The 26,533-nt window shown below is 37.8% G+C and overlaps 1 protein-coding gene across 1 annotated transcript in view; it reads right to left on the bottom strand.

Moving 5' to 3' along the window:
- The window catches only part of LOC308224578 (connector enhancer of kinase suppressor of ras 2-like), a gene marked incomplete at both ends in the record, with an annotated part of 189,371 nt that overhangs the window by 96,213 nt on the left and 66,625 nt on the right, over positions 1 to 26,533 (bottom strand). The window contains 2 exons of the mRNA XM_080624676.1: positions 6,527 to 6,614; positions 7,945 to 8,147. Of these exons, the coding sequence (XP_080480802.1) occupies positions 6,527 to 6,614; positions 7,945 to 8,147 (291 nt within the window). The remainder of the gene's footprint in view (positions 1 to 6,526; positions 6,615 to 7,944; positions 8,148 to 26,533) is intronic.

The raw sequence follows: 26,533 nt of genomic DNA, 5'->3' as shown, positions 1-26,533 counted from the left end.
CACAGGGCTGATCCAGGAATATCCAGGAGGTTTCAGTGCCTTAAGACCTCCCAAAGAACAACTATCCCAGCTTTCCATTGCACAATGTTGCTCTTAACCAATTTAAAGTAGGCCTGAAAAACAATATTCGTGGTAAACCTCTGAATTTGCTTGTAACTTCTAGAGCAGCCGTTTTCCGATTTTAGTTAGTTTTTAAAGAATAATAAATCTTAAAAGTCCGTAACTTGAGAGTTATTACTCCCTTAATGTCTGTTTTGATTCAGTGATATTACAGTGCCTAGAATAGCACTTTTCCTTTGTGGAACAAAGCATACAAATTCCTAAAAAGAGCCTGTACTGCTTTTTAATGTTTAAGAAATCTCCTCAGTACAACCCTTTGTAAGGCAAGACACAGCCATGGCAGAAGTGTTTCACCCCTTGCTACAGGAGAGGCCCTGGATGCGCTGAGGCGGCTCCACACCACCCTGCTCCCACCAGTCTGCGCTCCACATCACCACCCAGGCTCTCCAGCTGTATTTTACTACAACATAGAATTAAAAGGGAAATACAGAAACCTCAGGCTTGCCTCGCAGAGATGAGTGTCCCCAGAAACCGTGGTCACCTCTGAGGGCAGCCACAGACAAGGCCTTGCCCCCACGGCCCCAGCCCCAGCCAGGCTCCCTCTCCCCACAGCTCTAGAACCTTCTGTCATGGCGGGCAGCCCACAGCACTCCTGCACAGGCACCAGCAGGCAGCACCCACCCATCATCAAAGGGGTGCTTTTAGCAAGAAAATCTGAGGAGAAAATATTCCTGATGTATCCCGGCATCTCCCGGTGTTCAGGGAGACCCACACCAGACCCTGAGGCAGGCGGGAGGGAAAGGATAGCCCTTCACAACCAAGCTGTGGGGTCCTCGCCTCACCAGCACCCTTGTTTAGCATAGGCTTCCTGTCTATAATGCCATACGTGCATTGATTGATTACATTTAATCAAATTAATGATTAACAGGAAAGTTTTGTTGGAAGATTGTTAAATACTTCTCCAAATGATGCGCCATGTTGGAAAAAGCTTTCTACAAAGCAAGATGAGGATTTCAGAACATATTTGTAAGGATGAGGATATGACAAGTAAAAACCAATCTGCGCTGTTTAGGTGTCTTAGATGTTTAGTTTTCGAGTAAAGTTTAACTTATCGATAAACCTAAAAGACCCCCTCAAGTAACTTAAGATTCCCTATAATTTCTCTTTCCCGGATCATAATACCTTTGCAATAACATTTAATTATTTTAAACTTCCCATTAAATAATTCCAACATCCCCACTCTATTTACTCTAGAAGCAGATTAGCTATATGATCAGCTCAGGCTGCGGTACTCTGTGAGAGAAATAGCAGCTGACTGGCAGATCTCTGCTCCTCCTGTCCAGGGGCTTAAAACCTCAGCTGTATCCCACCCACTGAGGGATACAGTGCCCAGCTCACGAACTATGTTCCTGGGGTGCCGCTTTGAGGACCTTGTCCTTCAGCCCATCCACGGCTGCTGCAGATCTGACTCAAGCTGCCCGAGCCGCTCAGCCCTGGTACAGGCAACTATCGCAGCCTCTGCCTCAAGGGTCATGTTTATTTTGGAACAGTAGCACTTTGATAGAGAAATTAATTTCTAAGTGAACACAGTTTAGAGAATATCGTGACAGAATGAGAAAGTTAAAATCAGAAGACTGAGAGTGCCAAGAAACACAGAGAAGAATTTATATTAGCATTTCATGGTCAAGTATTCCTTTGATGTTTCTTCTGTATTCATACTGTTATTTTCTAGAGCACAAAAAAAGAATTCAATTAGTCAGTTTGGATGGCAATGCCCAAGGCAGTTTTCCCTACAAGTTTTACACACTTCAAACAGCACATCCACCATCTCCTTTTAACCCTCCGAGTACCAAGAGAACAAAATGATCACAGCAGGGCATACCGCTTGACTTCAGAGCTAATGCTCCTTTCTAAATTATTCCTTTAATTTCCGTGCTAGAAATGCAATATGAGCTTCATTCTGAACAAACTTAATTACTTCAGGTCAGAGAATAGAAGCCTTCTGTATAGAAAAACTGAAATTTTAATGTTTTGTAGAGCAGAATTAATGTCAGCTATACTTATGTTGCACATTCAAGATTACATTAGCATTAAAAATGTTAATGGCTTTGGGATTCCTTCCAAAATAGATGCATATTGACTTTTTTACTTAAATACATCAGACTAGTTTAACTGAGAGGTTAAAAGCACTTCCAATATTACACTAATATATTAAGATATGTAGGTCACAATATTCTTCTGATTTATTTTTCTCTGATACATAGCTATGCACTAGGAACCTCATTAAAAAAAAAAACAAAAACCTTCCAGGACTAACATGCATGGAATTTTGATCCATTTTCCTTAGAAAATAAATAATAGTTATAGTGATGTTCTTCCTACATCCTCAAGCAGGATGACATGTTAAAGAATGGTTTGAGCTAAAAAAGCTCTTAACAAAGCACCTGCATTCTATTTACCTCTGTAAAATGGTAAAATACAGGAATTATCAAAGCAATCACAGCAGCAGTGTTACATACAAGTCAGCTTCTGCACTCTGCAGAACATCCTACCTTTCAAAGGTACAGTACACATTCATAACTGTGACAAAGTGAAACAGCATTATTTGAATATTCATAAACAGAAAAGGTCAGTAGGACTTGTGCTCACCACGCTATGTTCATAATTCTAGTTTCTATTTCCAAAAGGGAAAATTGCAAGTACTACTGAAATTTGCAAATACCATAAAGAATGTTTTATAAGAAATTTTGAGGACAGTTAACTAACACATAAAGGTAGCAATACAAGTAAAATATTTAGTTCATTACCTTAGTACAATAAACCTGCATGAGTTAAGTCAACTACTGAAAAAAAAAGACCCTATAAGGGAGCAGCCTGGAAGAGAACTTAAAACTTTATGATGTTTGCTGGTTGAATGCCATTTCCCAAGCTTCGTGCGGTGGATATGACAACATGATATTTAAAAATATATTGCTTGCATACATAAAATCAAACACTTCTTGAATTAAAAAGAATGACATTGCTCTGAAATTAGGCAAATATGCAATGGTAAATAGACTGAAGTAACTTATTTTACTTGGTTTAATTAAGGTAAAGACTTGATCATAATCTATATTTAGAAAACAGTGAACAGATGTTCCATAACAAAATGTTCTTTAGCAAACGCAAGCCAAATAAGATGGAGGGGCTGAAAGCTGAAGTCTGCAAAGTTCAAACGGAAAATAACATGTTTTTACTGGCAGTTGCTGAATCACAGAATAGTTCAGGTGGCAGGGACCTCTGGAGGTTATCTAGTCCAACCACCTGCTCAGAGGAGCAAATAAAAGTTATACCAGGTACAGGAAACCACTGGGAAACAATTTCTTCTCATGGCAGTATAAACTAGATGGCTTTAAAAAACATAGCTTCATCCTGAACACAAAGTGTTTGCCTAAAAGTAGGGTAAAAATCTGTGTTATGGTCTCTGAATTTATCTCAGTGAGGATAATTAAACATTAATAAAGGGGAGAACAAGCAAAAGTTTGTTTGGCATTTGTTGGAAAAATGTTAGCCTGAGTTGTGCTGACATTCTTTCACTAGGCACAGTCAAAATCTTTTGTTTAGAGGACATTTGTTCGTGCAGTATAATGGATGTACCAAAAGCATCTATCATGAGTTTAAACATCTCAGACAGAAACAGGGAAAAAAATCAGAAACCCATTTCTATTAGAACAAGTGAACTCTTTCTACTCAATGAAAAATTAATCAGCATCTACATTTTATGAACAAAATTCCAAACCTGTTCCTCCCGTTTTTTCAGTTATCTTTCCCCCAGGGTAACCTTGGCACTAGAGCATGACCAAATCCAAATTCAGTTAAGTAAGTCTTGTGGATTCATTTTCAGAGGAAAAAGGAGAGCTAGTCTACCTTGAAGGTAAAGTTGCACTTCAAAATGAAGTCAGCAGCTCAAACACTTCAATACTCTGTTCTAACGTGCTTTTTTTGCACGTTGTCATCAGCACATTTTGATGGGACATCACACCTTAAAATCAGGCTGTGCCTGCAGCTTTCTGCATAATGCTATTCTTTTATAGTTTCCCTACTTATTCTAGTGAAGGTGATATTGTGAGAGATAAGAAAACTGAGTAAAGTACAATCCTAAGCATAAATGGACAGGTGTAAAACTCCTCTAAAACTAAAGATCAGCGTTCTCATAACCATTATGAAAAAATACTGTTTACAGGTAAACAAGTGATTGCTTACTCATCATAGCATTTATGTGGTGTGTAAATAATAATACCCAGCATTGCAGTTCATGTTTAGTTTAAATTTTGAATGAAGATTTCATCTTCACAGTCATACAGAGAAAGAATATGACATAAAAGCTTAAAAACTACTTCCTGATTAGAGCTAAGTGCGTGTCACTCAGTACATCCCAGCAAGAAGCTTCATAAGCAGTGTCTATATTAAACTAAGGTTATGCAGCAATACCCCCTATTCAGAAGGAAATTCACCCTGACTGGCAGCTGTAAGTTAACCACAAAAGCATGTTAATTTTGCACAAAATAAATCATCAGGTTGAAGCATCCTTAATGTGCCAAATGCATAGCCCTGACTGCTACTTTCACCCTGACTGAATTAGACACCTAAAATTTACTTTGTTCATGAAACAAAGAGTACCTAAAAGGATCTGAGATCCAGGTTTCTATTAGTTCCACCTTTCAATTCATATTTTAGCCTATAGTTAAGACTGAAATTTTGGGTTAGGTGAAACATTTCTGCTTTCACACAGTAAGATCAATTTTCCTCAGATTTAGTAACAGCAGAACATTCTCCCTATCAATGATTTTGGTTTTTATTACTCTTTCTGGTTGCTAAATTTAGTCTACTGTAAAAAGGTCTCAATAGGTGACTATCAAACGCTCAGACCTGACAATAAGGAAAAGACAAACTTGGTTTTTAACAGACCTGAAGAACTAACTAAACATTTTTCATCTTGGAATGTTTGGGAGTTTACGCTAAAAGATAGATTGTTTTTATGCTGTCAAAAGGAGGACAGCTTTAGGAGTGGTGTTGAAGACTTGGAAGAAAAAAAAGAACCAAACTACCAAACTATTGCTGGCAAAGCAGAACTGAATTTCATCTGCCAAAACCAGCTAAATGAATGACAGAAAGGGAGACAGCAGTTCGAAAGTATACTGTTCTCACCTAGACCACAGGGAAAAATCAAACACACAAAGTGCAATACCAGCTGAAGGGCAGAATCAGAACCCAAACTTTTTATACTGTAGAGAAGTTCATTTTGCTTAGTCTGTAAATCAAAAATAGCCTAGTGCCATAAACACCTTGTAAGAGAAAGCTCAATAAAGATACATAAATAATTAAATGCCTACATAGGAATTTTTAAACCAAGAAAACAGAAAAAAGATCTTTGTTTTGCACTGTAAAAATGCATAAAGGACAAAATTTCTAACAGGAATAAAGCTGAATATTATAAATTAAGGATAATAGTGTAAAATACAAAGATTGATACTTATCAGCCTTAATTCTTTTTTCCAAGAATTAAAATGAAATTGAAGAGGGGGAAAAGAAAATAGAGGTTGCAGAAAGCAGCTACTCTGTACTTCATTGTTATGTTGGAGGCAGGGCCATTTGGCTGGCCAGTTGTTTAGTCAGTGCTTATGAAACTACAGCTTTAACTAAGCTTTTTTCTTGTTTTCCTTCCTACAACACTTTCATCTTTCTCTTTTGCTTCATTCCAAGACAGCCCTGCCTGTTCTTTAACCTCTCCACATATTGCAGTAACACCGTTTTTTCTCATCAGTACTTTCATCTCCCCACAAGAGGAGAAGCTCACTAAATATTTGTAAAACCAGCTTCCACTTAGTGTTTCTGTATCTGTGTGTCACCTCTTGTCTTACTTACTTCAAGGACAGGCACTGTTAGAGGCTATTATTATTTGTATATTACGTAGTACCACAGACTAGATAAATTCATTTTGTGTACCTGTGGACAGTACTATATTACAATTAATTAATGAACATTAGTGATGATAACACTACTACCATTATCTATTCCATATTTGGTTTGCTCAGTATGAATATTTCATGTTAATCATTAAACAACTTTCAGGTAACTGGGTCTCCTTTAATTGAACGAGCCACAGTACAAACACATTTATTTGTATGTATTCTAAGAACTTATCCCTGAAAGAATTTTGATCATTTATATTTTAACCTGTAATAAACTGTTAGCAGTAGTTATGTTGTTTCCCACTGTAGCTTTGTTCTTTTTTTTAACACTTGCATGGTGGCAGATCACTTGACATGAAATCTTCCCAGCACTCCCAGAGAAAGAGAATATGTAAAGAACAGAGGCAAAGCTAAAACAATTTTTCTGATGAAGTAAAAGCTTAGCAATGTTTTCAATACTGCAATTTTTAGCATTAGAATGAGGAGGACTCAGAGAGGAAGATAATCACTCCTACCTGTTGCACAATGGTTGTAAGTTCCAGGCACAGTTGAACAATGTTGTTTTTCAGCAGTGAGTATTCTGTCACACTGACAAATGGAGACCTGTCAGAAGGGAAGGGTAAGTTAATACAGACTTAACAATTATGCCTCCTGTTCACTGAATAAGCAGACATATGTAATATAGAGATCAATTCTACATCACATAAATACGAAATACCTAATCATAACAATTTCCAGTAGCAAGTTACACAACTTTTCTAAAGTATACCTTTTAAACAAGAAACAAGGTAGGCAGGAAGGCTGTAAACTGGATTCTGGCCAGAAAATCAGAAGTTATAGTTCTTGTGGCAAGTGGATATAGGAGCTTCCTAAAAATTGTCAATAGTCCAGATTTCCTTTGTACAGCTTATTACAAAGACAGCTTTTCTAACATGACACCACTCTTCAGCAGCAGTTAGCACCTTAATTAAGACAGCAAAGTAATGCTTACTTAGTCACTAACAGCTTCCTGCACACTTGGATTTTCTTCAGGCTTTGCAAATTCTAGCTGAATCTGGCCCCATTTGAATTCATAAGAACTGACAAGGTCATAGCCCAAGAGAATATGACTGCTGGCATTAGGTTAGAAAAATGTCACCAGGATTATACAAATCCTGAAAAGGAAGGTGATTCACTCTCACTGTGATTTCTAAGGTGCCATTTATACGTTCGAAAGCATTCAGAATCAAGATAAAACTATTTGTTACTATAACTCCAAAGAAAGAGAAACAAAACATAAGGCTTTGACGCTATTTTGTGTTTTGGTTTCTGTCTTTCCACCATCAAAATTTTAACTGCATTTATTCAGAGAGATACGCACATCAAATTCTGAACTTGGAAATGAAAAATAAAAGCCAGCAGTGGTTGATTGTTGAGCACTAACACCACAACTGTATCTAACACATCAATCCTACTCCGGTAAGAACTCCAATGAGAAAAAGTTATTTTCAGACAAAGCATGTACTATAATTTATTCTGAATATTCTTAATTGATTTGCTCAACTCCAGCTTTTTTGTGTCTCTTTTGATGGCTGAAGGACAGTTCAAACTCCACAATCTTTTCTTCCTTGCCCTTCTTTCTGAAATTACCCATGACATCGCCTCTTGTGGCACTGAAATGTCACCTTGGAATAGGATAAAACTATTCATTTCACATAAAATACTATCAGACTGAAAGTAATTAGAGAAAACATGAACACCCTCCTGACAGAAAAGGGTACTAAACTTTTTCCTCCTACATTCGAGAAATTTGCAAAACAAAACTTAGAACTAGAATTCCAGAACTGCCATTTTAATATTAGAATATAAGAGTACAAGAGAGAAAGACAAAACAAATACAAAACAGCCCAAAGAATTATTCTTATGCATAAAGGATTAAGGAATAGTAAATTACCTGTCCAGCCAGGCTAGTAAGTTCTTGGCAGCACCAATCAGGTCAACTACAGAGGTAAGAAAATCATTTGGCAGTCGTCTGGAGGCCCTGCCATCATAATGGCCACTCCTCCTTCTACCCGTTATAAAGTTCTGAAGATTTTTGGCTGAGGCATTCAGCTTGTGAGACAGAGTTCTCAGGTTTTCAGTCTCCAAACCGTAATTCTGAGGGGAAAGAAGAAGATACACAATGAAGTGAAATAGTGCATTGTCAGCTACGTAAACAAAACCAGGAGGTTAAACATTCTGAATGGTGTTGGCTGAAAGGCCAGGGGACTTATGGATGCCTGGTTTCCGCAAACCCATTGGTCCAACTAAGTCACCAAGGGGAAGGCAAAAAGAATCCTTATATGCTGAGTCTGAAGGTCTTTCCCATTTTCAAAAAGTGGGGAAGAGTCAGACCGTCATCACCTGCTATGCTTCAGTGCTAGCCAACTATGTGGTGTATAGCAAGTTTAGCAAGTGTTTAGCAGTCCCACTGCACTGGGTCTCACTCACTCAGATTGCGTCAGTGCCTTCACTAAGTTGGAATGACTTAGCTTTGGCAGAACTTCCCTTTCACCTATGCTTTTACAGGAAAATTCCTGAACCCTGCTATTGGTGGTGAGCATCTGTCCTGTATGTAATGTAAGATGGGAACAGTCAAATCAGGTCAGAGCACAGATATGGTACTCCTGTGTCCAGTAACTGCACAGGGAAGAATCTGAGAAAAGAGCAAGCATGTTGTAACAGCTGTGAGTGTTCAGAGGCTTCAGCCACTGACAGGGTCTTCATGTTTAATACTTCTTAATGGATCTTCTTCCACTGTTCCAGTTCTGGTGAGGAGTGAGGGAGGGTTGGGGTATTGTATCTAAGTAACGTTTCCCACACACAAGTCCCTTTTCCCTTTATCCAACATTGCTTCATCTATGTCTCTGTCCTTTTATCATCAAGCCAATTCCCCACTTAGACCCAGGTAACAAGCACAAAGATATCTCAGCTCAAATACATTAAATAATTCACTCAGATTCACATAGGAAGTCTGAAACGTACTGAATTGAACACAGATTTCTTGCTGCCACAACAGGATGTAGCATGTGAAAGAATTTAATGAGCATTTAAACAAAATCAACTTTCAGAGTCTGATTTGATTGCCCACTATTAATTTCAACTATGTTTCTGTTACATCATAAATATCACGTTATTTTTCTTGCCTAAACTTGTTCCTCAAAACAGAAAATCAGGAACTGCAAACAACATGAAATCTTGATGGATGCCAATACGGGTATTTTTACTAGCAATCATAATTTCCAACACCAAAAAAAGGAAAATGCATTGACCAATAACAAGCTTATGAGATGGAATTGGATGGAAGTCAAACAAAACACAAACAAACACTTGGTAAAGTTGTTTGGACCACTTACAGCTCATACTGAGGACCATGCTTTCTCTGCCAGCCATTCTCCCACTTAAAGTTCACACTGAAAAATAAATCAAGCCCCTGCCTCTAGCTTGGAGGGCAACCTACAAGGAATGGAGACACTTTGCTATCCGAGTTAATTCTGCAAAGATCCCGGATTTTAAAACAGTTTGAAATAGTAGGGGCAGAATTAATTTATTTGTTATATACGTATCATGCGTAAAGCATCACAACGAGTCAATGAGGTTTGGAATTTGAGTTTAAGATTGAACAGTGAAACAAATGGAAGTTGCAATGGTTTAGCTACAGATGAGAACAACGCTCTTCATCTTTTTTCCATAATGAATACTATGCAGCTAGTCAGCACCACTAAAGTAAGTCATTCTATTTTGTTAAAGTTTAAAGTAAAAAAGCCAGCTGTATTTGATATTAGTATGCCATCTGTTTTATATTTGTAGCAAATGTTTATTTTTATTAAAGCACTGAAAGAATTCCTTCCCTGCCTATTTTTCTCTCAACTTCTCCTTGTGCCAAGGGGATGAGTAAGTGAACGCATCAGGATGCCTTTACTGACCAGCAACCAACTAGGCAGTGCTTGGTTTCCCCTCAGAAAGAGTTTGAATTTGCACACTCAGAAACACGTTACAAAGATGCTAAACCAGATCCTCCTGGTTTTATTTCAAAGTCCAGCTTTGCTTATCCCTGTGGAAACAAGCAGAAAATATTTCTCCCAGTAATTCACTATTGCATAAAAGCTCTGGAAACCTCTCAGTTTACTGTCAAGAGAAGCTAAGCAGAAATAGAAACAGATTGGCCAGTGAAGCTATAAAAGCCAGAAAGTATGCTAGATGCTACAAAGTAGTGAGCAACTGGAGTGATCTTCTCAAGTCATTAGTAAATATGAAGAATTGAACAGAAGTAGCATTTAAGGAAATCCACCTGCTGAACAAGTAAGTTCGTTGTTTTATCTTTAGGTTTATTAATTACATGCCGATGGCAACCTCAATTACTATGTGCATCAAATTCAAAATATAGCAAAGCGCAGATAAAGTATGCTCAGAAAGATAATCAGAAGATGAAAGGAAATTGTTCCTCACAGTAGAAGTGCTGATGCAAGTGAGTGGTTTAGCTGAGACTTCACAAGCCACAGTAAAGGGGAAAAGATAAAAATATTACAAAAAATTACAGTGAATCAGTATCTCTGTAGAAGACAAAAATTATATTGCTCTACATTTAAGCTTGCCTTAAATCCAAGATCTTTATTTTAAAATGAAACTACCATAATTAATTATAAAATGGGAAGAAGTCAGACACAATCCTCAAAAGTAGCACCTCATCCTGGCTCTCAGCAGCCAGCTAACCTCGTGTCAGCTGCATGTTTCTCTCTCCAATGCACCTTCCCCCATTAGCAACCAAGGTGATATGATATAAAAGAGGTTGTTCCAGAGCAGAAAAGAGCAGGCAAGTGGGTGCACGCACAGACGTGAACTGCATCGATTCAGATTCTGTGAATGCACCTGAAAACACCGTTGGAAGAGTTGCAGTTTATAACAAGTAAGTAGGTGGGTAGCCTTGTTCTGTGGACGTGACACTGCAAGTATCCAGATCACTTCCAGTTCCTGTAGGCATCTCATCTGCATGATGATGACTGAGATAGTCTCAAACCTGCCAGACTAACTCATTATCCCAACTACTCTATCAGCCTTCAGTTTCACAGCCATATATTCTGCTCTTGCTGTGTTAAATGTGTGCTATTATTGTGAGATGCACCACAGAAATGATGCTCCTGAGCCTGTAAAATTCTGCCTCCTGGCAGGTGATTTCTTTCTTCCACAGTAAATCCTAGATATAATTTCTGGTTTAAAAAGAAAGAAAAAGAAAAAAGAAAAGCCTCTAAAAGAGACAAGAGGGTGCCATTAGCATAGGCAGGATTATTTTTCATACCAAGAGCAGGGAAAAAACTAACCAAGCAAGGTTTAATGTGTTCCATGTCGCATAGTCATTTTTACCAATTTTTTCTTTACAGAAAGAACTTTACTGTGGAACTGGACATACAGGTTTAGAGAATTAATACAGACTATTAAAAGTGACCCCAAACACTGTCTGTCAAGAACTACACAGTCATACAAATTGCCAAATTATTACTAAATCTGGATTATAAACTGCTTAGTGAGAACAGAAAGTGGACTGAAGTCAACCACACTCCATTTCAGTCAAACAGGCCTGACAGGCACACTGCAGAAAGGGTAACTGGGAGGCCAGGGCCAAAGTAATGATATCTTGAACACAGGAAGACATGACTGTAAATCGGTAAATCTATTAAATGTTTACTCAAGCTTCTTCATATAAAAGCACTGTTCAAACAATGAGAAATCCTGTATATTCACTGAGTATAATATATGATAACATTATTACCTTCACATTAAATAAAGGAAGTTAGCTAGAGGTTATCTGATTTTTTCAGACTGATGCAGTAGTGTATTTTAGGTTAGAGCTCAGCAAATCCTAATGCCCTGTACAATAACAGAACTTGGAAAGAAGGATTTCAAGAGACAGAAATGAAATGTGAATGAGATGAAAGCCAGACAAGTTTATTATGGAAGAATATCATTAGTGATAATGCCAAGATGAAGCTGTGCTGAAAATGACACTTGCTAATGAGATGTACAACTGATTTGTGTTTAAGGACAAGTCTGCTTGCTGTCTGGAAAACACAGTTTTCTATGTTAGCAATCTCATGACTGTCAGTGAGGATCCCTGCCATCCCCCCAGCTCCCCTCCCCTGTTTGGTTGGAGATGCCTGTTCCGGTGTTTCTAGTGATTCAGGTTATTGTAGGGTGGTAAGAGGGAAGAGACAGGGCAGGTTGCTGCAGGGCTTATTCAGCTGGTCAAAGTGCTGACAGAGTGTAAGGGAAGATGTAAAAAATAAGTTATTGAATATTCCATATAGTTAAAAATGCATATTGGAAACTGAAAACCAGGGAATCTGTCTCCAAATAGGTATTTCTTCCTTTTTGCATCATAAATCCAGACGGCAGAAATAAATAGCTAAATACAGTGTGACACGAACCCTCCTGCTCTGGGTCTGTAATGCAAGTCCAGGTAAAAACTCTTCCTTGTTTGTACATACATTCTGGTTTGAATTCTGTATCTGACCATATAACACCTGTGGTTTGCACATACTCAAAGAGGTGGAATAAGGAAAAGTCTTCAGCTATAGCGTAGGGTGCTTTCATATCTTATGGCAGGTATGTAATAACATCACAAATGAGTACTTTATGTGAATAAAATTTTAGCCACTAAGATAAAATAGTCCAAATTATTGTAGCAAACATTAAAATAAAAAATAACAAGTACAATGGGGGAAAAAAAGGGTAAATACTAATGAATTTTTTGTAAACACCTGAATAGCAGAGCAAGAAATACCTGCAATATAAGAAGAATTTATTTCTTCTGTGGACACCCCTCCCCAACATCATATACTTAAAAGTACTAATACAATGAAATTGCTTTGCTGTAATGTGTCACAGAGAGGTAAAAAATGTGTGCACGTCAAAATTTATCTGACATAGGGTATAATTTTAGCTAGATAACTTATATTGCATAAGTGATGACTTTCACCTACCTCCTTATTTTTAATTATAGTAATTTTTCTTGATGTTGCCATTCATGTAAGTAGTCAATGTAATTTATGAATAAATACATATAAACACATGGATGTATATACTGCTTTTCCTGTAGGTGATACTTTGAGAATGTTCCCATTTTCACTGAATTGCAAGGTTCAGAGAAATGGAAGTGCAGAGCCACAGATCTGACTGAGGAGATTAAAGGAAACACCCCTGACAGAATTTCAAGCATCTTACATTAAATTCACCATGGTAAGGCGTATAAAATACCACAACCTAAATATTGTGCTACACTCCCATTTTTGAATTTCATGCACAAGCCTAAGGAATCCCCACAATTTTTGAGGCCAGTCCAACTGTGGTAGCCACGGTTGCAGGTCTCTGTTTCAAGTGTGAGCTCAGGATCATTAACAAACCCATGCAGCAGCTCCATCTTTGCCCCTCATCACCTCACTGGTGCCACCTCAACACACAACTGTGCTTGGTACAGCAGGCTGCTCCCACCCCAGCCCACCCTGAAAGCAGCACATCTGGACTCATGGCACACTCCACTGTTCCTCAGGCCTCACCTTCCTGGTTGCTTGAAGCTGGATGTATTTGTGAACTGCCAGAGAAAGATGCTGCCATGCTCTCTTCCTGAGTGCCAGCACCACTGTACAATGAGCAGCATTAGGAGGTTAATTTAAAAGCTCAGTCTTCAGGAACATCTCCCCCACTACACAGTGGTCTTCGACCTGTTCTCAGATTATGCACAAATTGACTTTAAGTTATTGTGGACTTCCTACATCAGATGCAGCTCCTCAGAGATGCTCTGCCAGGAAAGCAGGCCCGGTCCCTGCTTGCCTGCCAGCCCTCCTGGTCCCAAGGGCATGCACTCATAGCCCTGGTAGGACAGCACAAGACTTCTCCCACCAGACTCCCTGAGGGCATGGTGGAGCACAGGGCTCTGAGATGACAAGGAAACAGAATTCCCTAAGGCAGCTCTGGGCTTTTAGAATCTCCTTTGGGAAAACATGACATGCCAGATGGGATCCCACAACTCCCTGCTGTCTGCCTTGCTGTGTATGCTGCTCCTGCAAAGGTTGTATCTTCGCAATAAAAGTTATGGTGCTTGTGATAGCATGCAGTCGTTTAGCACTGACTGAATAAAACCAGGCAAACAGCCTGTTTAATAAAAGCAAAACCTCAAAATAATCATACACTGCGATTTTAGCCTAAATAGTTCTGACACATAAATAGAAGGAAAACAATCAGAACATATTTTCTGTCTATATTTTCCTCTCTGGAGGTATGTTTTTAAAGGCTAAGAGCCTAATGGCAAACACAGCAGAAACCTTATTCTTGTCCCTGACTTTTCTGTGATTTTATCAGGCAGATCATTTAAAATTTGGTGGTGATATTTCTATGATACAACTTAAACCTGAAATTCTCAGAACAGTACAAAGTCAAAGTCTGTGAGGCAGTGCATTCCCATCAGGTATGGCATCTTCCGCTTTAAAAGGAATTCCCAAGTGGAAGACCCTTTATATGAATAGCAACTTGAAGGAGGTAAATTGACTTTTTCACGTAAATCACAAAGGTCCTTTGTTTGAAATTATCTGAACAAGGAAACACATTTTAGTATACAATTGAAAATACTAAATCAAAAGTATGCGTTAAACCTTGGTTCCACAGAATATGACCCACTTTAAGTATTACAGACTGAAGATAAAGTGCTAAAATATCTAGATGGGTATCGCATCAAAGAAATGGAGTAAGTTTTATTAAGGAAACTCCATGTCAGATGTAGTTCATACAGTGTCAGGCTTGTCACTGCACGGTAGGGTTTTAACAAGGTCATGTTCATCATAACCACCTACTCTGTGAGCAGAGGAATGAGGCCTCTGAATGAGAGGTAACTGAACCCGATGTGACTGAATCTCCCTGTGTCTTCTCACAAACCCCCACGTCTGTGCAGTTTAACTTATCTGCCTGTAGTAACCATCCAGTGGAATTACTACTGTAATGGTCATTCTAGTTACTTTATAGCAAGGAGATGCTGTACTGCACACCAAAAGTGTATCAACACTCAGAATTATACCTGTTTTGATATTAACCAAGATGAATTTCTCAAATGACAAGAGAAGCCTTGTTTACTAAATAAGCTTGCTTTGCCTTAGGGAAAGTTAAAAAATAGAAGGCTTTTCTGTATATGTGCTACTTAAGCTGAAATACTCAATAAATTATAAGATTTTAAAGATACAAAAAATCCTAGCCCCTGTTGTTCTACAAACTACAAATGTATTAAGATAATACATTTCATCCTAATGGCTGGGGACTGCAGCTCGAGCACAACAGTGCCCAAATTTGTTTCAGCTTTTACTTTAAAAACTCTTCTTGTTCTAAATCAGTAAATTAGCAATGCTACATAATAAAAACCATCCCTCTCACTACCTTTAATAACATTTGCCTATCACTTTATTAAAACGGTTAAACTGCAGTATTATAACCGAGTTTATATACACAGAACACAATGAGATTTCCTAAAAATGCAAGTCTGCAATTTATTAATAACTATGGTAATACTATGCAAATATACAACATCATCATACAAATTAGAGTGTATTACCTGAAACACCTCGAATCTTTCTTATGTGCAGCTTTCCTCCCTCTTGGGCTCCCTTCCATTATAATTATCCCACCTTCCAGAAGCAAATTGTGTCACAACTGGTTCTTGTCTCCTGAGTCTATAATTTGGAACTTGTCGCAGTGCTTCTAAGCACTTCCTATGCCTTCCTATTATCTTGTAAATAGACACATTAAGTAGATAGAGTGTTAAGATTAGATATTTTAACCTTCTTTAAAAACTCAACACCTGCATGATATCTTTTACTTCCAGAAGAAGCTTTAGCATTTCCATTGTAATTGATACATATAAATGTCATCAAACATAATTAAGGTGCCTTGAAAAGTATTTTATTGAAAAAGCCATGTGTTTCTGATTTCAGATAAGAATTAGAAAGACATGAGAGCCTTTGCTTTAACAATCGGACTCAAAAAGACTGTAGACCAGCCTCTGAAACAGGTTTTTTTTCAGAATATGGTATTTAAATGTATCATTAAGTTTATGTTTAAGCGTTAAAGAGTCAAATGACTGGAGAGCTGGTAAGAGGAACAGAGTTAGAGAAAAGCAGAAGATAAGGTTATATCCCTGCAGATTGCTCTCTGAAAACATGAAGAATACATGGAGAGACTGGATCTTGAAGTGACTATGCATAAAAGATGATCAAGAGAAGACTCAGACGTAGTATGCAGGTTTGTTGTTAATGGATCTCAGAAGGGTCACTGATTATGACAAGGCTTGACCCAGGCTAAATCTGCACTGTATACTGGTTTCTATTATGAAATAGTCAAGATGATCAAGAATTAACCAGTGTTCGTATCTCCTAACTAAACATTTTCCAAGTAGCTTTTACATTGTAGCTCTTGCTACAGATCTCTGAACAAACTGTGTAAAGCCCTTCTTGGTCTGCTTAATCCTAATGAAGTCAACGTGACTTAAATTGTGTAATATCCAAATACTCTAATTAGGTAAGCTTGAATAAACTGGAACATCTTAATGTTTCTGTTTATGTATGTATACGTATCTATCTCTGGAGAGAGAGCGAGAATATATTACTATGGTACAAGTATCTAAACCATAAAAAGATAGGAGAAAATTAAATTCATTAAAAACAGCACAGGGATTTTAAAATGTCCTACAATGTTAAGCAAATAGAATATACAAGTATTTCTGTCAGGCTAATCCTAATCAGACTGATCCTAACCTATGCTTAAAACAGTACTTCAGCTTATCTGAAAGAGAATGCTTTTGACTACTTCTTGATGGAACTTCAGCAGCATCCCTCTGAGGTGTTCCTAACTGCTCTCCCACTGTACTTCTAATGCACATCTTTTGCTCAACTCTGTCTTCACAAAGAGTTTAGGTCTAAATTCCCTGGAAGTCAATTTGCATTTAAAAAAATATCTCCAGTTCAAAATGCATTTCATCTTCTCTTAGAGTTTTGGGCAAAAGCTTAATATTACAGTAGCATAGGATAATGAAACCTTCTCATAAGCATACTGACACAAAACGGTGAATGTATCACACCATCCATATATCATTTGTCCTCTGTCAGACTTACACCTGTGCATGTTTAATAGCTTCAATGTCAACTCTCAGGAAATGTACCAGTAGGAAAATAAAGCTGAGGCACATTTCTTTTCTGACATGCACAGAAGCAAGACCCAGGAGGATGGGGAAAGTCAGTCTATTTTGTGGCTTCTCCATCACAAAAGAAATTGTTTCCAATCACTTTATTTCAGTAGTAAGTAAGGACTGATCCGTATATGGATTCAGTTAAAAAACATATGTAAGCCAGACATCTGTGATGGCTTGACCTCTTCCTTATGTGTATGAAAACAAGCTATGCAGGATATACTGACTGGGGATACCGTTATAAAGAAACAAGACCAAGGAAGACTAGAAGATATTACCTCCGAAAACGTATTAGAAGATGTTCAGCCAGCTTTAAAACTGATTACCAAATATTGCCTGCATTAGTTGTTCACATGCCTCCAATTGCTGTTTTCCAGTGTGTGCCACACTGCATGCGACCACCAGCACTTAAGTCTCTCAGAAATACTGAAATTACACCCAAATTCTTCTTTACATTTCTTGTTGGTAATCCAGGGAACTCCACTGGCTTTATTGCAACTACAAAATGTCTTAAGCTTTTACTATACCTTTCCAGTACTCTGATCTTTATTCATGTGCTGCACCCTCAGCAGGATCTAAGGAAGTCGTACGTGTGTGTAGTAGTACACTATCCAATAACTACAAACCTTTGTTATTTGTTACTAAAACCTTGTGACCAATTAAACTTTGCTGTTTATTTGATAATAATCCTAGTTGTGTGTAAAAGCCATCTCCTTGTAGGAAGTCTCATCTTCTCAATTTTTCAAGTGCCTCTTAAAATGAATGACGAGGCAGAAATGCAAGATTATGGAGAATAAGAGCTTCTGTATGTAACAGAAAATTAGAATTTTGAACAGCAGTGAATGAATAATTCAGAGAATAAATTATGGGCTTGTCTTCTGGAAATAAAATATCAACACTGACCTTTCACTTGGGTCAGATATTTAGCTTAGGTTCTTGCAGAATTGGTAGTTCCATGTGAAAATTGTATCCGTTCAGGAAAAATATGTTACATATATTCATAAAAATTCAGAGGGAAGCATACAGAAATTAAATTAGCAACCAGATTCTTCTGAATGGGCATTAATGAGAATATGAAAAAAGTACATTTATTTTTATCATGAATTTGCTGAAGGCTGCTCAAGCAGCTCGCAGTTGTCAACAATTACGTGAATATTCATGTGCATACATATATATATTTGCATGCATATGACTATCTATAACAATAATTGATCATAGATAATTACTCAGGAATTCAGGCAGCTTGTAGCAATTGCTATTGTAACACAGAGCGCTGTGAAAAATAACTTACTGGGAATTTATGACAGAAACTGCTCCTTCTAAATTTTTCATAGGGCAAATGTCATCATTCCTAACTTACACTGACGTACTCCCAGCATTGCCTTCGCACAGAGAATTGCTGTGGTATAGCATGGGCTACCAGGGCAATGTAACGTGCATTGCATCATTTGGTACACATTTCAAATCAGGATCCTGAAGTAAAAGTTAACTAGTGCTTTCTGCAGGAGAAAGAAGCATTTGCAAATGAAACACAAGTAATACATAAAATGTAATCCTTGATAGTGATAAACAATCTACAGCCTTAGGAAAAAGAAGGCTAATTTTTTAATGTTCATAATAATGTTTATGCCTATATTTAAAAATACTATCTAAATAGTAGTGTAGTTATCTCCATTAAAAGACTAAGAATTACCAATGTGTTTCACATGGACCATTACAGAGACAACAGTTTCTTTGATGTTTAAAACTTTGGACATATGAACAAACCACAACAATTTCTGTGTATCACTGAGCTTTTGGATAATTAAAAAAATAATAATTTTTATGTTAGTGGAATAATACTTTATTCATTTTATGGTGAAACGTTAATCTCTTCCTGCAATACTGTGCATTATTCTTCCTTTTTGTTCCAAAATTAGAACCCTGTACTATTAATTTAATATACCTTCACCCTACATTTAATGTAATTATCTAGGCCTGAATTATTATTCCATTAAGTGGATTCAGTCAATGAACTGTCTTTCACTGATTGCATTGCTGTAATTCTAAGGTGCTCAGTGGTGGCACACCACTAGCATAAGTTACTGCAATGCTAGCAAACCAGGAGTCACGCACAGATATTTAAAATCACAGTGTAAGGAATAACAAACTGTTCAGTGAGGTACTAAAAAGGGCTGATTTTCAATCATCTGTTTTGCTAATTACCACATCTCCTTCCTCACTTGCCCCCATGTAACCTGCACACTAGGAGAGGCTGATGGCACAAGCTCTGGAAGCCAGGGAAAGCCACCGCACAGCTGGCCACAGAGGCCACAGTCACCTCTCATTGACCACATGGCTCATGCCTCTTCGCAAGGACCAAGTGCATTTTCTCCCAGAAAGTCACTGGTGTAGGATACACCCCTGGATGAGACTGGCTAAAACTCTCAAAACTTCTTGGACACGCTACAGGGATGAGCTGGTGCAGACATGGGCAGTACAGTGACAAAGCCCCTCCTCTCTGCTTTCAGAATTACTCATATTTGGATGGGTCTCACACCCAAATATATATGGGAATTCAAACAGCTTTGGTAAAGGCGTTTAATGAAACACACCAAGTCAAAATCATCAATTTCAGCTGTCTAACGGATTTAAATTATATATTGTTTAATGCAACAGTATCCAATTTAGTGCTGTTATCTACCAATACACCAAAACCATATGCTGGTTTCTGACAGAAAGCACAGAAGCCCTCCTTGCTACAAGTCCTGATTTCAGAAGAACAATGTTTTCCTTCCATATACACTGCTTCAAGTACTATTTGTGTTTGCAACCAAAGATAAGAATGGAAGAGGTACCACTGAGATTCCTGAACATAAAACTTATCTCTTGTACAAAAGGATGGTGGTTTAGTGGCATTTTTGTGAAACCACAGCATACTTTGCAGGTTTTTATAAACTGTGTTTTTATGCTTTACAGAATGGAGCACTAACTTTTCAAAATCTCATGATGATGAGAACAGGCCAACCACTTCAAACCATGTTTTTTGTAACAATGATTTGAAGTCATCAATGAAATTGTTTCAGCAGTAAAATTATTTACTATAAAGAATATATCTGTAATAGTCTATAAAGTATGTATAACATGCAAGACACCAGAACATAGAACTGAAAAGTTACCAGTATTGAAACAGCACTTCTTTGCTCCTGATAGTTTTCCCCTTCTTGCGCATGAAGAATTTAAACAAGGATAAAGACTGTCTAAGCCACTGACATGAGACTTGGTTTTTACAAGTCAGTGCATATGTGGATGTCTCAACCCAGTAAATTAACATGGATTTGCATCAACAACCAGTAATTATGTTTTATGTCAGCCAATAAAGAGCAGGAGAACGATGAATTCCTACTGCCAGAGCCGCACTATATTCAACCACAGAAGTAGTACCAGTTCCAAAAACTAATGCATCTGCCAAAGCTAAAACAAAACCCAAACCCACCCCAACCTTAAATGTAGTCCCCAGCCAAATCTCAAAACATGTCTGACTAGATATATGAACTTGGCCAGTGTTTCTGCACTGTCCCAAACCAGAGACATTTCCGTAGTTCTCAAAACAAGGGTACTTACTTTACTTGCTCTCTTGGTGAAGATTCAGTTACCTAAACCACTTTTCATATTGTTTTCTCTATAGGGAATTTCGCTTTATAGATTTGCATGAATCCAGACATTTTGGCTATACAGCGCTAAGAAATGCCAAACCAATGCCGACTTTGACACAAAAGGAAGACACAGTTGCTCAGTGCTAAGCACCACTTAATGCAATACTGTTATCTGAAAAGCACATTTGCTAGAGACATTATATTCTGTGGCCTATGGCATCATGTGTAAAAGCAGGGACTCTTAAAGTAAGAGGCTATGACAGCTGACCATTTTGTGCAAGTGTATGACCATTTTTGTATGACAGCATTGCTACTAGTATTATAACATAATAAATGTCGTTTAAAGACAAGAGTGATCTAAAAGGTTCAAACTGACTTGCACCAAATCTCACACTTACAACTTAAGGGCTTTCTCCCTCCACTTGGCTCTCATTCCTGCACTCGTAGTCTTGCAAACATTAAATACCTGCTTTCTTAAAGGCTCTGTGAAAACACAAGTGCATTCTTACTTCAAAGTCCCCCACAAATATCATCCAGAAATGGAAAAGGAAAAGCGTAAAGCACTATTTTATCTCAGAGATTAATGTTTGTGGTAGCATCGACAAGAATCTCTCACAAGATTCCTTTTTGTGGAAGGCTTTAATCAAGTGCGTCGTAATGTTATCAAAAGCAGTGTAGACAGCTGGCACCATACTTTATCATGAGCTGTGAGATGACACAGGACACAAACATTACAAGCATAGCTCTTTTTAATCCCTTTTGCGTAGAAAGAAAAAGATAGAAAAGAAAAGGTGAGTCTTCCACTGCAAAATCTATTCACGTGTCACTAGCAGGCTCTTCCACCCACTTCACATTGAAATTCTAGCGAAAGCAAGAATTCATATGAATTAATTGGATATGTCAATTCTAATTAGCCCACAAAGGCTAAGTAAGTGTCCGAAGGAGACTGCAGGGTATCTCCACATTGCTGCAGATTAGTCAAGTATCCAGTCTTGCCCAGTCTGTGTCTGGGGATACAAGAGAGCTTACACAGAGCAATGCAGAGTGTTGGAGAAAGGCAGCAGGGGAACAAGGTTAAGAAAACAAAGCCTTCCTGCTTTTTGCTGGTTTTGGCAAACTAGACCAATAGGCAATAAAGGATGCTTTCTGAAACAGACAGAAATCAAAGCAAAAGAAGCAATAAACATTCACTCAACACTGTAATATGCAATGTTACGACAGCTGCTTCTGAAGCAAAACAGAATGTTACCATGCAAGTTTTACTTTTCACTGCGCAGGGAAAATGTCCATTCCTTTATCCCTAGAAGTAATTGTGATCATTATCATCAGCCTTGAGGAAACCGAACATCCAGATGGGCTGAAATTACAAACAAACCCCTTGTCTTCCAGATGTAAACCTCAAAAGAATCCAAATGATGTCAGAAATGAATGTACCATTAATACCCCCTAAAACTGGGGTAGAATATACACCAATTACAATGTATACCAACACCATTTGGATTGGATTTCAGCCAGTATTTTCCCTCCTGCCCTCATCTACAGCATCAGACGTGTGGTTTTTGGTGCCATATCATTATGGCACCTACTCATTTGCACTAATTTCTCCTTCTACACTGACCTAATAAGCAGCAATGCAATTTAATTGTACATATTATGCACTGTTCTCTACCAGCAAGTGACAGTAGCTCACAATATGAAAAGGAATTAAACATTCATTCATTGGTAGAATACCACTGGTTTTACCCGGACACAAGATACAGTAATGGATTGCTACAGATTATAGTAATCCATTACTATATATTGATAGATATAGTATTATAAATTTATAAATAGGAATAAGTACATTAATTTTCAGAAGCATGCAGTAGTGCCTGTAGTTGCCTATTCACCAGCGTAGCCTGGAATGGATTAAGATCCTCATTCTCACTGCTACTTAAAAGATGCATTTCAGAAGAAAAATACAAGCTTTGGAACAGATTTAGCACTTTGAATAGAACATGTTTCTCCTTTTTTTAAATGTAAACCCAGCCTTAAGTAGGAAAAATGCAGAAATACTTATAGCCTGAAGTAATTTATCTGAAGTTTGGTAGCCTAATACCACAAAGACTGAATGCATTACAATTAGATGTGGTCTACTGGCATTCACCTGACCTGCAGTCCACTTTTGGGCTCTATGAAGGTAGCTGAAATTTGAGTAAAATGCAACCAACCTCCATTCTTTTGTTTCCACTACATACACCTCATCTTATGAGAACAGATACCCTACACTTTAGAATACCTGTACAGGGCCATTTCCATCTGTGTTTGGCTACGTGATATGCAGACATCACATAACCAGAGGGTCCTGTGCCTTCATCAGAGGTTGTGGCCTGACTGCTGAGGCGCTGTTGCTGGACAAGAATGACAAATTCACATAGGATAGAGTTTTCAAAAGAGCCCCAGCCTAACTTAACACACAAAACACAAATTCATAAGTCACTTAGGTTCTGAATTCCTTTCCAAACAATCCTGTGCTTTGGTACCTCTGAAAATTTTACTTAGTAAGCTTTGATACAAACACCGATAGCACTGTTAGAGTACAAAATGTTCTTACTGTGCAAATTCTAGTCTTGGAAACCATGCTCAGCTATGGAACAACTGGTGTAGAGGTAGTGGTGTTTGAAGAGAAAACTGAGAAGACATCAAGAAAAATTACCCTCTACTTTGTTCTCTACTGTATCACCTCACACAGCTGCCTTTACGTCTGGTAAGGGGACACTGTGCGAGTTCACAATGGAAGAACTTCATTTGCACCAGATAGTTCCCACGGATAACATGTAATTGCATTCAAGGTTCTCCTTTTTCAGCATAGCAGCTTAGCCAGACCTTGAATTTCTCACCTTTTACCAGTAAGACAAAACTATAATGCACGAGTGTTAAACACCTGTCAACACAAGCACTTTAGGCTTCTGTGAACTGTTTGTACAAACTTATCTTCCTTCAACATCCTGATCCTTAAAGACTTTTTAAAATGCAAAAATTTGCAACAGACTTGAAAATGAGAAAAACCAGACAATCCTTAAAATAGTTCATTTTACCAAATTGCATGATTGGAAAGACTAAAAAAGATTGAAGCATCTACTTCAACTAAGTAAAAGATGATACTTCCTTTATAATACATGGAATAATTAACTAACACATTCAATAGTATTAATTCCAAGGTTTGGCATAGCCTAATAGATAGCACTGGACTGCTGAAAGTTGAACTCCTTTCCCAATTGAGATTAATAAAGCTCTCTGGATGCATATATGTTTGCATAGACAAAAATAATGTATGTGCTAGGTTCCTCATTATACTGAGGAGATGGACTATCTCTTCCTCTCTCAGTAAGAGAGATGGCATTCCATTTCAAAGATTTATTTCCATCTTTTTAGAGATCAATATATATGTAAAGTGAGGATTTTACTCTGGAAATCTTGCCTTTGAATAACCTTTAAGGTGTGAGGGAAAAATAAGAATCTGAGATATTGAAAGACTTCTTAGAAATGAAACTTGATTATATATTGGGTAAAGTAAGAAAAAATACTTCCTAATATATGCACAGTATTGACAAATCAAAAAGAACATCAGCAGAATGAAAGATTAAAAGGATCTCAAGAGAGATCCTTGTAGTTATGGCCATTAAAAAGTAGTATTAATTCAAGCAAAACTTGAATAATTTTAATTCAGAAGAAACAACCTTATCAATAGATACAGAGACTGCAAGGAAAGACTGGCTGCATCATCAGCATGGCATACTTGAGAACAAATTATTGCAAGCTGCTTTCCATCTGAACAACCAAACACTGTTACTAGTGCATTTTTGTTAAAGAGATGCCTAATAAAGAAATCTGTTAGAAAATGGTAGGAAAATGAATGAACAAAAAAGCGTGTTTGTTTGGTAGCTGTGTCCCATCCGTTGCTTTAAAAAAGCAGTAAATAGGGAAGCAAACGAAGCTCACACCAGTTGTTATAAACATGTTGACCCACAGGTGACTTTATTGTGCCTTCTAGCAGAAAAACTCTCATGCTTGGATTGCCAGCTTCTGCAGAGAGAGACATTTCCTAATCTTTATTTCTCCTTGAATGCTATCACAGCACAGTGCCTAACTTTCACTAGCTGAATGCCTATGAATTAACAGTACTTTTAATTACTTTAGATACAATCTATATTTGAGCATGCTTTTCATTTTGCATTCATTTCTCTTCCACCCATTATCAGTCTTTCTTTTTACTAGACTGTTTATATTTTAATGTGCAGGCTTTAACAATATACAGACTCCAATACTGCCCTAATGAAATTAAATTTACTTGCACAGATTTAACAATAACCCCTTGTTGACATCAGAAGTACTCTTTTTCCTTCTGTCCGATATATTTTACTGTGTATCAAGGAGTTATTTTCCCCAGGCCCTACTACTTCTTTAGATTCAGCCCTTGTGCAACTCTTCCTCCAATACATATCCAGATTAGTATTTCAGCTTCAATAAATTTACAGTCCAAGTCCTAACTGGCCTGCACTTTTTAGTCCATAAATGTTATTTAGGTCCCTTCAAATAAATAACTGTTATTTAGGTCCCTTCAAATAGATAAGCTTCTGAGCACAGTGGGAAGAATGTTTAAGATTGCATTTTTTCCACCACAGCCATCATTCCCAATTTTCTTCATAATTAATACCCTACTCAAAAAATGTCTTTCTAGAACGGGCAAAGAATCAAAGCTGAAAGCATGGCTCACCTATGACTTTTGCTTTCATCCCACATAAATTCACCCCTGAGCAATCCCAAGAAAACACCAGTATTTTCTCTCCTACAGTGGAAGATACCCTCACCTTTTGCACTTCAATTTTACCCTTTCAGAACCTGGATTATTCCAACATTTTAAAATTGTTTCCAAATCACCACATTGCCACTCCTGTTATGCACAGAGGGATCCAATAATTCCCTTTTTCCCTGTTTATATTTGTTACATTTCCTTTTTCCCTGCTGTAGGTCATCTTCTTCCAGTGTAGAATCTTCCCTAGGCAGAATTCTCATATATAATGCCTAGTTACAGAAAGCTCTCAATTTAGCTTCCTCTCAAAAGAAAAATTGTGATCTGTAATAATAACAGTACTCTCTCATTTGAATTTATTCAGAAATATCACAGTATCACAGTATGTTAGAGATTGGAAGGGACCTCAAAAGATCATCTAGTCCAATCCCCCTGCTGGAGCAGGAACACCTAGATAAGGTCACACAGGAATGTGTCCAGGTGGGTTTTGAATGTCTCCAGAGAAGGAGACTCCACAACCCCCCTGGGCAGCCTGTTCCAGTGTTCCGTCACCCTCACTGAGAAGAAGTTTCTTCTCAAGTTTAAGTGGAACCTCTTGTGTTCCAGTTTGTACCCATTACCCCTTGTCCTATCATTGTTTGCCACTGAGAAGAGCCTGGCTCCATCCTCGTGACACTCCCCCTTTATATATTTATATACACTAATAAGGTCACCCTTCAAACCACCAAGGTGGTTTGAATCAATTAACCAAGACATAATACTAGGGAGGTCATGTTTATTTGTGTGAAGGGGATAGAAAATCATATCGAGGGCAAATGCATAATAGCAAACCTTCCTGCCTTTAGTAATTTGCATTTGA

The sequence above is a fragment of the Psittacula echo genome (assembly GCF_963264785.1).
Source record: "Psittacula echo genome assembly, chromosome: 8".
In the NCBI taxonomy this organism is placed as follows: Eukaryota; Metazoa; Chordata; class Aves; order Psittaciformes; family Psittacidae; genus Psittacula; species Psittacula echo.
Note: the sequence above shows the minus strand (reverse complement) of the source record. Positions and strands in the feature narration are given on the sequence as shown.